The sequence below is a fragment of the Notolepis coatsorum genome (genome assembly GCF_963971535.1).
Source record: "Notolepis coatsorum genome assembly, chromosome: 6".
Lineage (NCBI taxonomy): Eukaryota > Metazoa > Chordata > Actinopteri > Aulopiformes > Paralepididae > Notolepis > Notolepis coatsorum.
In genome coordinates, this window is record NC_140170.1 from 148,540,498 (window position 1) to 148,558,175 (window position 17,678).

The 17,678-nt window shown below is 45.9% G+C and overlaps 1 protein-coding gene across 4 annotated transcripts in view; it reads left to right on the forward strand.

Annotated features, from left to right (window-relative positions):
- The window catches only part of chl1b (cell adhesion molecule L1-like b), a 154,981-nt gene extending 137,654 nt beyond the window's left edge, over positions 1-17,327 (forward strand). For all 4 annotated transcript variants that reach the window (XM_084316863.1, XM_084316865.1, XM_084316864.1 and 1 more), the window contains 3 exons: positions 3,146-3,277; positions 10,492-10,564; positions 15,661-17,327. In XM_084316863.1, coding sequence (XP_084172989.1) covers positions 3,146-3,277; positions 10,492-10,564; positions 15,661-15,868 — 413 coding nt within the window. In that variant the 3' untranslated portion in view covers positions 15,869-17,327. The remainder of the gene's footprint in view (positions 1-3,145; positions 3,278-10,491; positions 10,565-15,660) is intronic.
- The last annotated feature ends 351 nt before the right edge of the window (positions 17,328-17,678 follow it).

Genomic DNA, 17,678 nt, shown 5'->3' on the forward strand with positions numbered 1-17,678 from the left:
CACCTCCAAGCACCACAAGGTCCCCAGTGGCCAAAACCACTCATTCCACCATAGGTATAAAAGCCGCTGTGCATCACATTTAAACCGCTACTGCGGTCGTGATAGTTGGACTGATTGCACAAAGATAACAGGCTCATTGTTTTTGGTACTGGGCAACACAACAACAACAACCTTGTAATCGTTTCTCGTTAGAACATCTACTCTGCAACAGTACACAGGGGGGGGGGGGGGGGGGGGTGACCACATGACCAGATCTATACCCTTACCTAAAGGTGTGAGCCCTAGTGTGTAGTTGTTTGAACGAGAGAAGTTGGTGTAATTGTCAGTGATTGATTTGTTGGGGCCTGTGTCCTCCCCACACCCAGCACAGTATTGACCAAACAGTCATCTGACATTTCCATGTAATCTTCAACCGGCGTGAACCCGGCAGCAGCAGTGCTGGGCTGCGAGGGACGGAACACTCAGAGGGGGAACGTCCTCCCGGCTCCTGGCTCGAGCCGGGGGTGGGGGTGTCGGGGGTGAGAGAGCTTGTACTGCGAGGGTGATATTTAAGGGCCACTGAGATAAGGGGATAAGTGGAAGCTGTTGAACCCTCCCCCTACCATCAGAATATATTCCGCTCCCTTTCCCTTTTTAAAGAGCCTCCTGACTTTGAAGAGACATCTTTTAAGGATGTGTGGCCAGGCGTGGACTCCTGCTGGGAGAGCAGCTGTTTCCTGTGGGGTCTAATAGCAGGCGGACGAGGATGGTGACAAACACGGCAGTCAGCCGTGGGATATATTTAGTCCGCAGCTCCCCCCCTTGTCACTGGAAGTCATCATCCAGAGCCGATGACGTGTATTACCATAGTTACTGACTAATCCATCAGCATTAGTCAGACGATGTAATTTACTCTCACTGGGATGGGGCCCGACACAGGTGTCCTTGTGTACCGAATTATCACCTGAGCAAATAATGCAGCTGAGTTAGAGATGTGGTCTAAGATTTGCATGTTTGCCTTAGGGAACTGAAGGGGGACTGCATGGGTTTTTGTTGACCAGCTCGGGTGACTGCTGTCGGAGTATACATCTGCAATAGTAGCCTTGTGTGTAATTATCTGCCAACGCCGGTTTCCGCCGCCTGTCAGAGTTATATCAGCACTCAAGAGTTTCCACTGCCTGGTGTGGGAAGACGTCCAGATTAAGTTCCGTACAGACACATATGTCTTTCATATTATTGACGTGGGAGTAAACACGATTAAGGTTGTCAAAGTTACGAACGCCCACCAGAGGATTTTACTCGTCGGCCTACATAGATAAGAGGGCACAGTGATTGGATCACAGTTTGTGGTGTCAATAGTGTCTCAGGTCTCAGTGGATGCGTACTGTATATATAGCTTTTCATTTACCCTTTGCATGCATTAGCTGTCATTCCATTTCCATATATCCATATCAGTGCTGTCATATGTCACACATTATTGACTTCCTAGTTCCTACCATTACGAATGAGAAGTACAGTACGTGTACCAAACTTCAACATAGAGGAGATAATGTGTATGTTTACATACACATTAACATGATGGATACCGGCTAATATCTTAAGACGGGATAAGGTATCTATCTACGCATTATCATTCCCAATTCTGTAAACGGAATATCTATTACTATTGCCATTAAAACAGAGTTCACACAGACCCAAAACTCAACAGCTGGTTGTTGTGTGTTTTACTTGACTCCGCATCCCGGATAATATTGGCATATCCCTTTCAGTAATCATGTTATTTGGGATATGAGTTTTGTCCAGGCTATTATAAACTGGATACTGCACTCGCATGCACCAAACCTGACAGAACACTATTAGCCAGAATAATATTGCAATGTTAAATGTAGAATTGTAATTCAGTCAAACAGCGACCTCTAGGCAAAATAGTCCCTCTTGGTATTACACTTTGTTTACTTAATTTATTTCTTTATTTTGATGTGTGGGTCACACTACAATAAGTTACTATGTAGCTATAATATGTAGCTATTGCCTAGAGGTCGCTGTTTGACAGCATTACAGATTCTACCTTTAATGTACATGTAAATGCCCCTCCGTGACAACACCCAGACCCTTCTACGGTGGCTTGCAATCTGTTATATCCTTTACTAACCCTCTTTCTCTGCCATTTCTCTCCCTTCTCGTCTGTCAGCCGCAGCCCTGTTGAATATTAGCTCTTCTGTTAGTGACAACTTTGCAAATATCAGCTGGATCCCTGGGAGTGAACGCAAGGATTCAGAGTTATATATTGCATTTATGAACAACCGTAAGCAGTTACTACATTCCTATATTACTAGAGTTAATATTACAGTTACTCTACATAGTATAGTCTTCTACGTGTTGAAATCCTTGGCGTAGGCATGCGGCTAACATGTGTATAACCTTGTGTGTGTGTGTCTGTGTGTGTGCGTGTGTTATGAAATGTCTTCCATGTCTTTGACCTCATACGCACAGTAAATAATACTAGTTGTATGTGTTGTCCTGAGTACTAACCCTTGTTCACCTCCTATAGGTAAAGGTAACTGGAGGATATCTGAGCCACTAAACGCTTCTAAGACTTTCCACATCATTGAGGGGCTCGCACCTGCGACTGAGTACACAGTGCGCCTTATGACTAACAACTGGGTTGATAATACTAGTATTTTTGAAGATGTTATCAGGACCAGGGCCAAAGGTGAGGAGGGATGATGCCCAATAAGAAGTTCACCCCCCCCCCCCCCAAAAAAAATCTATATAAAGCACCAGAACTAACTGATGTCTTATTGAAGTAGAAAGCGAGTACACCGGTCAGTCAGCCGCTTGAAGGTGACTCAAGGTGACCCGTGCATGGTTCCTGCAGCGTCGATAGGATTTGATTTTAGCTCTGTGGACTCTTCTGAGAGGAATTACATTTGAACAGCTTTCCTTACCTGATTAATTAGACAAGCGGATTATAGCTTGTTTAATATTAATACTGGAACGCTTCCATCGCAGCGGCAGCACGTGGCCGTCCACCTCTGCCTTTGCATCAGATAGATTCTTGTCGATGCTAAACATTCAATCAAGTGCCCCCCCCCCCCCCCCCCCCCCCCTTCCCCGGTGAAAGGGCCAGGCCGAATCAAAGTCACAGGGTATTGTTCTCCTGCAGGTCTGGCCAGCGCCCACGGAGGAATATCCACCCAAGGATGGTTTATCGGGCTGATGTGTGCCGTCGCTCTGCTCACGCTCGTTGTGTTGATCGCCTGCTTTGTCAACAGAAATAAAGGGGGGAAGTATTCTGGTAGGTGTTTGCAACTCACAGACGCACACACGCACACACACACACCGCACCTCCTGAATGCGAACTAATCACAGCGCACAAGTGTCATTATATTTCCATTTAGGCGTTTCGTCGCTAAGAAAGAAATTACAAATCATTCTGGAATCCATTACGGCGACACGTAAAGCCGATGTATTATTTCATGCAAATAGACGAGCCACACCGCAGATCATTTCGGTGCAAAATGTTTTCAGTGGAAATGGGAATTATGTATTGTTAGGAATATGCGCATTTATATTTACAACATTTGAATCTTGCATTATTCAGATGTGCCGTTTTTCAATGACAGCCTCAAACAATTACACAGGCCTATATTGAGATGATATGCAAATGTTGCACAGTGTGGCCCGCACAGGGGATTACGACAAAGCAGTATGGTATCTTAATGTCATTCCTCTTATTCAGGACATAAGGGTCATTTATAGCTTTGATCGTTCATGACTAATGGCCATAAGGTTGTCGTCTGGACAGATATCACTTAAGGTGTCAGCAGAAAACGACTCTTCTGTTCTTCTTTAATGGGTTGTTGTTTTTTAATTACCACCTTAACCTCCACTGGTCTTTTCTTTCATTTGTCATTTAAGACCCTTTGGTGCTCGTGTTAAAGGCCCATCCGTGATTCAAACGTAGTCCCACCACCACAGAGAAAAGAAAAAAGGGGAATAAAGACACATTTTAATTTCCTAGTTGTTTGTGATAGAAGGACGAACACTAACTTTATTTATTAAATATTATGTATTTGTTGTATTTTGTGGCTGTAAAGGTTTTGTTGGCAAAAAAATTGCAACAGACCTATATTTTAATAAAATAAATTTTAATATAATATTTATAAGATCAATATTATCCATGTACACAAGAATGTATAAAAAAATTGCATACTATGTTGCACGTATATAAAACACCAATTGCTTGGGAATTTGAATACATTTATTTTCAACACATATTATCAACCTGTAGTTGTTTTAATTTACCTCATATGAAACAAGTGCAAGATGCCTTGCATGGAATGTGTATGTAGTTATCTGTCTTACAGCATGGCTGCCTGTAACATACAGTAGCAACCAGTAGATTGTACATGGCAATGTAAGAGACAATGGTTGCTATGTGCAAAACGATATGTTATGTAGATAACCTAGTTATATGAGTATTGGCTGAGCGTCCCGCTCAAGCCTATTGAGATACCCCTTATCTCCTTGTACCTAGTGTACAGCACCACAAAACAACGTATGCACCCATACCTGACCGGGTCCCGCCTCTATGGAGGCGTAGCCTATAAGACCATGGTACTGGTCACCAAACACCCTTCCTCGCCAAAATCCCGTTCCAGTAAAAGATCCCTCAAAAAGGGAACTCAGGGCCGCTTAGAGCGGGACGCTCAGCCAATACTCATATAACTAGGTTATCTACATAACCTATCGTTATATTTCGTATGGCTATCGCGTCCCGCTCAAGCCTATTGAGATATGGGTTAGAGCGGACGCGAGACCCGACAGATGTACCCCCTGAGGACCCGTAAGCCCACATCAAGGGGTGCGGGGAGCCCTGTCACCCCATCCTTCCTAACGAAGGGGGGCCCAGTCAACTCCACCTGAGTGCGAACAAGAGGGAACTAGAACCCCTTGAACACACAGCACAGGCGGAACCACGTGTGACCTAACACACTGTGGCCCATACCCACACACTCCTGCTACCCTACCAAAGGACGGGAAGCAGGAAAGGCCACAGACCCCAGAACCGCCTGGGAGACAGAACCCCCGGTCATGTCCATGAGGTAAAACCTTACAAAGGGGCCCGGGGAGGACCATGAAGCTGCAGCACAGATGTCCTCCACCGAGGCCCCACCCAGGAGAGCGGCAGAGGCAGCCACCCCACGAGTGGAGTGCGCCCTGATGCCCCCAGGGGGATCTTGCCCAGCCAATGTGTAGCAGAGGGCAATGCCCTCGCACAACCAATGGGACAGGCGCTGTTTCGACAGTGCCTTACCGGCACGATAACCACCGTAACAGACAAAAAGCTGATCGGTAACCCTGAGGTCCTGAGTACGGCTGAGGTAAATTCCCAAAACACGGACCGGACATGACAGGTGAAGGCCCGCATCTAACTCACTAGCGTGAGGAGGAGGACGAAACGCCTGAACCACAATATCCCGGGAGCGGAAGGAACTCCGGATATTCTTAGGCATGAAAGCAGGATTAGGTCGCAGAGTGGCACCGCAATCGGCCCGAAAAGACAGGCACTCTGGACGTACCGAGAGAGCACAGAGCTCACCCACGCGTTTAGCGGAAGTGACAGCCAGCAGGAACGCAGTCTTGAAAGACAGCCGTTCCAACGGGCCTGCTCGAGCGGCTCAAACGGGGCCAAGGAAAACCGACCGAGGACCAATTGAAGATCCCAAGTCGGACCCAAGGAGCGTTGCACCGGCTTAACGTGTCGAGCGCCAAGCAGGAAACGCTTCACAAGAGGGTGGCTGAACAAAACAGTCCCCTCAATTCTCTCATGATAGGAGGATATAGACGCCGCATATACCCTCATCGTCGAAGCCGACAATCTACCAAGAAGAGACTGGAGATAACTCAGGACAGCATCCAGGGGGCAGGAGACAGTGTCCCAGCCCCCCGCCTTACACCACTCTTGGAACGCACGCCATCTGCCCGCGTAAACCGCGACAGTGGAGGGAGCATGCGCACACCGGATGGTATCAACCACCGAAGGGTCCATCCTCTCCAGACTCACCCTCCCACCAGCCACACCAACAGCCGTTGGCCCAACATCGGAAACTGGAACAGTGACCCGTCGTGCTGTGAGAGGGCCGTCGCCGACCAAGGAATGACCCAAGGAGGAGCGACCAGAAGCTGGATCAAGATCGGGAACCATACTGACTTGCCCCGGTCCGGTGCGACCAGGATCACCGTCCTGCGCTGCCTCCGTATCGGCTCCAACAGCTGACTCAACAGCTGTACAGGAGGAAAGGCGTACAGAAGACCGGGCGGCCATGGAAAGGTCAAGAAGGCATCCACCCCCAAGGGGGGATGATCTGCTCGACTGAGCGAGAACCACAAGGGGCACTTGTGAGAGCGTCGGCACGCAAACAGATCTACCGAGGCCTCCCCGAACCAATCCCAGATCTGTCTGACTATGTCGGGGCGGAGTTCCCACTTGTCGTAATGAGGACCGCACCGAGACATCATATCCGCCCCCATATTCTCTGTACCAGGAATGTGGAGCGGCCTCAGACTGCGCAGCCTGCGAGATGCCCATAGCCAAAGTTCGACCGCCGCCCGGAGCAGGCGGATGGAACGAGTCCCACCCTGCCTGTTGATATACGCCGCTGCCGTCATACTGTCCGTCCTGACCAAAACGTGTTCGCCTACCACCAGGTGGTCGAACCGTTTGAGGACCAGGAGGACCGCCTCCAACTCCAACACATTGATATGCGGGGCAGCTGGGCCAGCATGACCCGTCCAGCTGCCCCCCACTGCGTGGGTCCGACACGTCCCTCCCCAACCCGTGAGAGAGGCGTCGGTGAAGACCGTGACGTGTGAGCTCCTGCTGCCTATGGGGACCCCAATGGTGAGGATACCCAGCCTCCTCCAGTGGGCGAGATCTCCCCATATCGACAAAGGAACCGTCAACCGTTTACTTTTGTCCCTCACCGGATCTATTCTCATAGAGAGAAACCACCTCTGTATCCTCCTCATGAAGAGGAGGCCAAGAGGAACCACCGTGTGAGCAGATGCCATAATGCCTAGCAGACGCATCACTTGCAGCGCCGTGACCATCCCTCCCAGACGGAACCCCCCGAGCATGTGACGGAGAACCACCCGACGCTGCTCCGAGAGGGTTGCAATCATGGGCCTTGACCTCAACGTCAAGCCCAAGTACTCCACCTGTTGACTGGGAAGAGGGGTACTCTTCTTCCTATTCACAGCAAAACCCAGGTTGGTGAGGAATTCCACCACCAGCCTGGTATGAGACCTGGCAACCTCCTCCGAACGACTGAGGAGTAGAATGTCGTCGAGATAGAATAGAACTCGTAACCCCCGACGACGTAAGGGCTCCAGTGCAGTCGCCACGCACCTGGTGAATGTGCGGGGAGCCAGAGAATAACCGAACCGAACCGGCATCCTCTGGTACTCGTACGCTACGCCCTGAAACAGGAACCGTAGGAATTTCCTGTGAGGAGGGTAAATGGGGATGTGAAAATACGCATCCTTCAGGTCTATGGAGGTGAACCAGTCTCCCCTCCTGACAGCAAGCAGAAGGAGTTTGACGGTCAACATTCTGAACGGTCTCGCTACAATCAACCGATTGAACGCGGACAGATCCAGTATAGGTCTGACCCCCCCTGTTTTCTTGGGTACCAGAAAATAACGGGAGTAGACGCCTGACATCGCGTCCTCTCTCGGAACCACGATGACGGCCTGCTTCGCCAACAGAGATTGGATCTCGTCGGCCAGGGCTGTCACTGCTTCTGACCCTGACAATAGGGTCGGGACCAAACCTGAGAACGGAGGGTGGGGTTGTGCGAACTGCAAAACAAGCCCCCCCCTCAACGTTCTCTCTATCCACCCCACCAAACGGCATTCTTGTCACCATATGTGAAAATAACGCACCCAAGGGGGGACCCCGACAGAAAGGGCCGGTTTGATACGGGAGAAGCTGTCATCAAACTGGTTGACACACACCCCCCCCCCTGAACACCCCTCTAGCGCATGCTGAGGAGTTGTTCCGCAGCTAGACACGCAAGGCATGAGGACCCCATGGGCTCCTACACACTGAAGCCCTGCAGTGATATTGCTACCACCCAAATCACGCTTGCCTCTCTTTTGCAGACCACTGCCGCTGTGACGGGAGTGGGAGGCACCAGCGCGATACCCCGCCTGGCGAAGGCGAAGCCGGGGTAACCCCTGCTGTGCATTCAACAGAAGAGGCCTTGAGTCCCCCAGCTGACCACTGTAGCTAGTGGCAGCTATAACACCAGGCTCATCCAACACACAACGTGTGGTGCAGGAACCACGCGACGGAACATTCTTGCGGACAGACCCAGGCTCAGCCATCAACTGGGTGTCAGCCCCTGTCCCCATGAGAAGTGAAGAATGGGGCCGCATACGCTTCAATGAAGGTTCGCGGCCCGCAGCCAAAGGAGAACGATCAGAGCCCCGCTTCCGTGGGTAACAGAGAGAGGATTGAACGGGGAGCGGGCTGCTCGCGGCAAAGTGACAACGGCTTGTTTTACCAAACTCAAATTCACCCAAAATGGCCGATCCCTCGGCCGCCAAGGCTGTCGGCCTTGTGGTACCCTGTTGACTCTCCACCCAGGGCACCACTGGCGGGGGAAACATGGCCGCCTGTCGAGGATCTCGCCACAGTCGTTGACGAGACCGTGTTCCCACCTCTGGCTGCACAGCGTGAGGCGGTGTAGGACCCAGATCAACAGCCGCCTGCGCCTCCACAGAATGTCCAAAAAGACTATCTGTGGAAAAAGGAGTCGTGAGGAGAGAAAACCTATCCTCTTCCCCAAGAGGAGATTGCTCCAACCAAACATGCCTAACAACAAACGTTGATAGCATCCTAATCCTCCCCGCAGTTATAGCTTGCGACTGAGTCAAGATCTCTATAACACCACAAACATGCAACATGTTTACAATGTCAGCTGGACCCAAAGTCCTACTACCCGACGCCAATATGGATAGGAAACTAGCCAGCTCAGCCATAACACTGGCCGCCGCCAAATACCATCCTGTAGCAGTATACAACTCATCCGTCCATACTGCCACCCTCCGAGCCGATTCGCTATCAAGCATCGGCCGGGCGGGACGTCGTTCATCCCCGCCGGGGCACAGGAACAAAGCTACCTGGCTGCTTAGCCACGGTACACCCGGCCTGCACCCTGTTGTTAGCCTGTTCACCTGTAAAAAAGGTAAATAGGACTCAGCGAAACCCCCCACATCAACCACCGACTGACCTTCATCAATGAAGCTGGTAAGAGGAGGGAAAAGCGGTATCCCGCGGCAGGGATTATTAGAACAACGACCCATTTCAGTGTCAACGTTAGCATTAGCAGAAGTAGCAGTAGTAGCATTAACGTTAGCAGCGTGCTCCAGGATTGCCAGGAAACCGTCCACTGCAGTGGAACGATCACCAAGCCGCCCCGGCCCTGGCGCCGAAACATACTCCACAGCATTACCAATACTGACATCGATGCCTAATGACACAGGCCTTACCTTTGTACAAGCCGACTTGATAGTCAAACCTTGTACGCTGCCCCTCGGTCTGCCGTCGTCAGCCGAGGAAACATCAGCACCGGCCCAATGTGTCGCTGAAACATGCTCCGAAGATGCCAGGGAAAAGCAAACCTCCGGTAAGCTTTAAACATTACGAACCTTCTCTAATCTTTTCATACTACTAGTTACATACGGTGCACAGCATCCAATATGATGGAACGAAAATAGAGGAAGAGTGTTTGGTGACCAGTACCATGGTCTTATAGGCTACGCCTCCATAGAGGCGGGACCCGGTCAGGTATGGGTGCATAAGTTGTTTCGTGGTGGTGTACACTAGGTACAAGGAGATAAGGGGTATCTCAATAGGCTTGAGCGGGACGCGATAGCCATACGAAATATAACAATGGTTGCTATGTTTTGATTTATGAGAAATATATCAACAAAAACATAATCATTTGGCTTATTACTGGATCTTGTAAACAATTCACAGTGGAACAGTAATATTGTGCTTTTCTAATGGTTTACTTTACTCTACCACTGCACAGATCTTTAATTACGGTAATAATGACTGCACACTGGATATTCTTTTTAAAAGTGCTTATCAATGGCAGCTATATTGGGATAACAACACACATATTATGTTAAAGGCCTCTTTAGAACCAATGACTTGAGTAAAAATAAATCAATGGTCCTTATTCTCGAACGGACATACGTGAAAGTTACCAAGGAATTCCTTTGTAACTCGATTTACGAATTTATTCTGCATTCTCGAACGACTTCGTATTGTAAATTAGTTGTAGGATTTATGTAGGATTTACAAACTCGAAAAGGCAGGTGGATTTTTGTAAATGTGTTAGTACGAAAATTGTACCAAGATATTTACAAAGGTACTCATGTAGGCTACATGTTTGAGAATGAGGACCAATAATTGTATCTTATTTTTCTGAGCAGTGAAGGAAAAAGAAGACCTTCACCCTGACCTGGAATCCCAGGGCATGCATGATGACACATTTTGTGAATACAGGTAAGTTTAACCCTTCCGAGTGTCATCTCAACACCATACTGTACCTCTCTGCAATTCAGATGCAACAATATCACATGGTGCTATGGTATCCATTGTTGTTCTCATGTTATTCTCTGTCTGAAAGTTCAGAAATGTTTGACCTCCAGGTGTATTTCCTGCTTACCAATGATATTGTGGATCTGCAGAGTTTTTTCTCAGCATGATCCATGCTGTTCTTCATACTGTGGACACAGCTCTGGCTAGTCAGCCACAAAACCAATGTAAAGTAACAGGGCCACGCTCCGGTAAGAACTGTGATATAAACACTGAAGCCTACTGTACTTCACAGTGAAAAAGTGTCATGGTATTTCCATCATGTCTCCGGTCACTGATCAGTACCATCTGTATCATGGTTAAAATTGGATTATACCACGATATTATTACAAGTACATAATTGGTACCATGGTGATACATGACTTTTACCATGGCAGTACCATGGAAAGTTATTTACGTAATGCCACAATTTTTTTATAAGGGAAAGCAATGAAGTTTGTTTTGGAGAAGGTGTAAATTGTTTTGTGGCTAACTAAGGAGCTCAGTATCCAGTATGAAGCACAGTACTCTGGACCTTTTGACAACATCATCGATAAGTAGGAAACCGGGCCATACAGGTCCCAAAAATATGAACTTAAAGGAAAACGCCAACATTTTGGAAAATTTGCTTACTGTCTTCTCCAGAGAGAGACAAGAAGATAGATACCAGTTTTCTCTCTGTGCGCTCAGTAGAAAGCTATCTGGCTGCATGTTAGCCTAGCTTACCACAATGAATGGAAGCGGACATGTACGGGTAGCCTACGCATTGTCCAACTAACACCTCTCCCGAAGGCTACCCGTACATGTCCGCGTCCATTCATTGTGCTAAGCTAGGCTAACGTGCAGCCAGATAGATTTCTACTGAACGCACAGAGAGGAAACTGGTATTTATCTCTCTGGAGAAGACAGTAAGCTAATTTCCCAAAATGTTGGCGTGTTCTTTTAACCCTTTAACTGTGTCTCTTGTGTCTAACACTCTGCGTTTCTCCTGTCCTGGAAGACAGCCGCGCATGCATGAGGTTTACACCGACTCACACAGACATCCCTGCTCCAGACTTGTGATGGGCTGAGTAATAACCTAATGTAGGCTATGTGATAAACAGCATGTTGCTGTTTACACATCCGTGGTGTCCAGGGGGTCGGGAATGGTAATCGATTACATGTAATCGGATGGGAGAAATCTGATTATGAGATCAGATCAGAGTAATCTGATTACTAAATCAGATCACAGTAATCTGATTACCGTTATGAAAGGAAAATAATCACATTTAGAGATGCATTGGGGAAATACTTAATTTACTGGATTACTCAGTGACCTGTCTGAAGAGTAAAGGGCATTTGAACAGTTTAGACATTATAGACACATGTTTAAATCATGGTTGTGTGTGATATAATAACGACAATTACAGGTACGGGCAATTGGAATAAATATAATTATGTAAACAGAGTAGCCCAAAAGTAACTGTGAATCGATCAGATTATAATACTGAGTATTAGAGTGGATTTCGTTACTGATTACAGTTACAGATAAGCAATAGGGCTGATCAAAAAAGTATGGGCTGCGATTAATCATAATGACAAAATGATTAGGGGAAGTAATCATAAGACCTTGCCCTACCCTATTTAATGGAAAACCGTTTACACACAAACATGGACTTTATTGACCTCAGAGATTACTTATGTGTACTTATACTCTATAGTATTCAACTCATCATGAGCAGATCTTTCATTCGAGCCTAATATGAAGGCTCTGTGACGATTTTGAAAATAATCCCCTTTGGAGCTCAAAATTGGCAGCCATCTTGCATATGAAGGTCAAAAATAGGTCAAGTCATTATATAAACACCAAATGTGTATTCCTTGACCAAAATAAGTTCTGAAACCATGTATTGTGCCTTACCTTAACCTTCAATTTAACCCTAACTTTAACCTCACTGTAGTCCTCACGCCTAACCCTTACCTTAACTCTAACCGTAACCTAACTGTAGACCTCATGCCTAACCCTTACCTTAACCCTAACCTTACTGTAGACCTCATGCCTAACCCTTACCTTAACCCTAACCTCACTGTAGACCTCACGCCTAACCCTTACCTTAACCCTAACCTCACTGTAGACCTCACGCCTAACCCTTACCTTAACCCTAACCTCACTGTAGACCTCACGCCTAACCCTTACCTTAACTCTAACATTAACCTCACTGTAGACCTTACGCCTTACCTTAACTCTTAACTTGACCCTAACCTTAACCGCATGCCTGACACTAACTCTTAACACTTACTTAACTCTAACCTTAACTTAGAAAGAACATAGAAAGAAAGATAAGGATTTAGTAAGCCATTGTGACGCTGTACATGCGATGTCTGAGTTTTAAGGGGTACCGCCTGGGATAACGCTGCATCATCAGCAAAGATAGCAGCAGCTCGGCCTGTAGTCGGTACTTGTTAATTTGGTGGAGACGTAGCAGTACAACTTGGTTTAAAATAAACGTTTTTTTAAGGCCTGTCCGGCAATCTCACAGCATTAAGGATAGAGCCTGTGTAAAAGTCCCGCCCACATAGGAGACAGGAACTGTTTCAGATTTCATCCCATTGCTGCAGCTTTTAATGTGTTATTTTCATTTATTAAGAGTCGTTCATCTTTGCATCTTTATATACAACGTGGCTTACTTTTGAAATGATGGGAAGCGGTGGGGCTCAAAAAGGTTATTGTGATTTAAAGATGTGTTAAAATTGACAGCCCTAGTAATCAGTCATCTGTAATCTGATTACATTTTGAAAGTAACATTCCCGACCCCTGGTGGTGTCAATGTGATATCACCCCTTGTTCAATGTTGTAGTCGTTACTCAAAAGGAAAGCAATGATTTACACATTACATCTCAGTAATGTAAGAGTAACAAATTACTTCACTGATTACTCTCCAGGAGAAAGCAATTTGTTACACTAGCTTGTTACCTTACTTTTGGGTCACACCCGTTTAACGCCCAGGATGCTCAGTAGGCTAGGAGATGCAGGCCAGGTGCGCAGGGAATTTTTCGATCTACCCATTATGCAGAAAAATACTGAATAGAGTCCTTTCACGGAATGTTTTCCCTCCAAAGAACAGTCTCTATTGGTTGATACAGTATGAGGAATATATCAACAAAAATGTAATGTGTTGATGTTTTGCTACTGGATCTTATAAACAAGTCACAGTCAAACTAATATCGTGCTTTTCCAACGTTTTACGGTGGAAAGTTAGGCATGATCTAATGGTAACCAATGCTTGCAGGCAGCTATGTTGGAAGAAAGGCAATTACACAAGCTTTTCCGTGCAAAGCCTCTGTTATCGCAGTATTTCTGTGAATCCATATCAATATGGAGAGAACGCTACAGTATGTAACACAAGTAATGACCCTATTTGTTAAATCAATAACTATGTGATTAGTAAAATGTAAACAGTTACATCACGCCTTACATCACTCCATTGTGAGAACGAGTAAAGTGATTACAGCAACGCGTTACTGTAAAGCGTATTACCCCCCCCCCCCATTACACTGTCCTTTCCGATTACCAAAATTGGAACAGTGATGCCTTACATTACTTTGTTACAGAAAAAAGTAATGTGATTACAGAAAGGTATTACTTTTTACCTTTGTTGTCATTACCTTCAGCCATTCATTACCTACCATTTGTCGAGCGTAGTGTTGTGGAGGTGATACCCATAAAAATATGAACTCTAGTAAAACTATAGTATTCCTGTGTTTTTTTCACACAATTACTATAGAAATACTATAGTGAATCACTGTAGATACATAGCATTTATACGCTAAAATCACAGGAATACTATAGTGATTCACCATGCATTTCTATAATATTTTAAGGTGAATTGTTTATATGGGAAATGTACAGTATAGTGTGGGTGAAACAAAAAACACAGACACTATAAATGACTACAGTATTTCTGTGGTAAATCTATAATGCGGGTGGAATAATACCACAGGAATACCATTAGGTTTCACTATAGTTAATGTGTGTAGTTGGTGTTTGTAGACATCCCATTAGAGCGGAATGACCTCGTTGTTCAGATGTTGCTATTTGTTCCTGAACGGAGCTAAATGAAGGCTGCCCGCCACACGGCAGGGGGGCAAAACCAATCAGTGTAATTGAAAGCGGCTCATCTCCGGGGCAGTAATATGTGGGCCTCGTTTCATTAATCCTTCAGTCGCCCAATTCATAACGCACTCTCCTGCAGCAAAGACTCGCCAAGAGTGATTTCCCCAACGGACCGGCGGAACGTGCACACCGCGACAGAACGTGCACACCGCGACAGAACGTGCACACCGCGACAGAACGTGCTAACTGCGACAGAGCGACTTGACGCGGTGGTGTCAACTCTGCATTTACCATTAACTGTACGCCTCCAGAGGCTCCGTGCGACTCGGTGCCGCTCACGCATGTGCCCTGGAAATTAACCAAGCTCAAGGTGATGGGGAACGCAAATTTATTGTGTTTCCGTGGCAAAGCGTATAATGTCACCGTAAAACTCGGATCAATGCGCGGTATTACCGGCGTAAATCGTGGTTATTACAAGATGCGCTTAATAATCCCCCTTTATGTGATTGCTGTCCACTTATATGGTTAATCGTATTTTATCACCGGCTATTTAATACGGCCGGTGAAGATTAGGTCATCCATCCCAGTCAAAATGCACCGCAGGACTGCAGCATGTGCAGGTTCAACATCTGCATCTGTATAACATCCCTGTCAATATCCCATTCCTCCGCCCGCAGCCATTCCACCGTCGAACACATTGATGCAACACATAGTGTTAACAATTAAGAAATGTCCTGACTTTGTGCGTTTGCATGTGTATTTCCCATTGGTCAGTGATAGCTAAATGCTAATGCCAATCAGGCTCATTGTCGCCGCTTTGACGGCTCAAGCCTGCAACCCTGCCCCCCCCCCCCCCAATAAGCCGTGGAGAGAAGCCATGAGTGAAATGAGGTGATTTCACATTCTACTGTGTTTGTGCCGTGTTGTGCAGCGACAACGACGAGAAGCCACTGAAGGGCAGCCAGCAGTCTCTGAGCGCGGGGATCAAAGCGGGGGACAGTGGGGAGGACAGCCTGGTGGACTACGGAGACGAGGGCGCTCAATTCAACGAGGACGGCTCCTTTATCGGGGAGTACGCAGGACGCAGGGAGAAGAGGGTTTCCGCAGAGATCAAAGCCACTGTCCAAACCCCAGCGTGAGGAGCGGAGAGCCATCATCCATCCCTTTTCCCCCCGGGACCCGCCGCTTTCATTAAACCTGCTGGGAGGAGCCAAATCCAGGAGGGAGAAAGACATTATCCATACTGAGCACAATCCTGTGTGAAATATAATGTGTCACTGTCAAACTGCACTGCCGTCCTCCTTTTATAAAGCTCTGTTCTATCAAGTTGTAACAGAATGACCATTTCTAAATGTATATATATTCTGTATATTGTATGTGTGGAGTGTTTCTTTTAGGTTTTTTTTTAATTGCAAATCAATGACGATGTTTCGGAGCGCCTGTTTGTTTTTATTTTGTTTAGTTATTTTGTTAATGCAACAACCGTTTGTAAGAATGTTAAAAGAAGGTAAAGAAAATAACTCTGTGCCCGTTGTCTTATGCAGCCATGTTTTTTTTTCATCTTGTATAGCAAACGGAAGTATGTGGGGATATAAAGTTGGTATTTTTCAACTGAAGCAAATATTATTGACATTTTATATTTGAAATGGATGCATTAAATATGATTTAATATGTGTACAAAAGGTTGTTTTATTAACTTATTTCCTCTCATGGTTTTTATACATGACATAATATCGAGGCCATTTTAATGCGATTATTAAAATACATGTAAAAATATACATATTTAAAATCTATCTATGGATGCCATTGTGAGGTGTTCAGGTGTCAGCTGGTATGCCTTGAGAGCATCCTCTGAGAAACAGAGGCCTCTGTAGGACTGTATATACATCAGAGAACCAAGTTACTGCTCTGTATGTGTATGTCAGTGTATGTACAGTATGTGACTGGTGTTGTACTCCTACAGAGTCAAATATACACTGCAATTTAAGGAAGTTGTAGCAGTGTGCAGCTCACCAACATTATAGTTACTGTATCAGGTTTGGGGAGTTCATTAATTATAATTATTATATTATAATTATAGTTTCAGCTTGTAATTTGTTACATACTCTGCTGGATTACTCCCAACATAATGTTTCCTTCCTGCTACTGTTGGATTACTTTGCCTCTAAACACCATGAAGTTACACAGACTATGTATTATTTTGTACAGACTGTAATAGAGGCCTTGCACAGAATCTTTGTGTAGTTTTCTTTCTTCCAGCATGAGTGCCTATAATCACCTGGTAACCACTTTTGAAGAAAATAATTCCTATATATTTCTCATACAGTATGTCAACACAACTGTTACTAGTCAGCCATGTTGGAAGACATACAGTAACTACACAAATGGTCCGTGCAAGGTGTCTATTTAAAGAATACTCTTTGTATCATGTTCTACAGCCCTGATTAAATATTATATCAAGTTATGACATTATGCATTTTACTGATTTCCTTTTTGTAGTTTTCCTCCTCAAACATATCAGAGCAATCCAACAAGTAGGCCCTAAACATCAATTTTGTTGTGTTTCTAATCTGATTAATAATTATAGCAACTAAGGGATTACAGTTACAACTTTTGTAAAAAATTAAATAAAAAAAAATTGTAATAAAGTTGTATGCAGTATCACTTAACTCATTCAGCGCCAGTCACGAGAAAAGTCGGGTTAACTCGCCAACCGTTCAGCGCCAATCACGAGAAAACTGGTTTTAATTGTTATTTCTTTTATTAGCTATATCCATACATTTTTCATCCATCCAGCCTGATGTTATCATTGGGAATGGGTCTGAGCTCGCAAAAGGGCAAATACCGCCGCCTACACCTTCCAGCCGGTATTGCACTCCATTAGAAATGGTGTAGTTTCTTTTCTGGGCCGATCTGAGCCGCGTGGGCGGGGTTTAAATACTCCGGCAG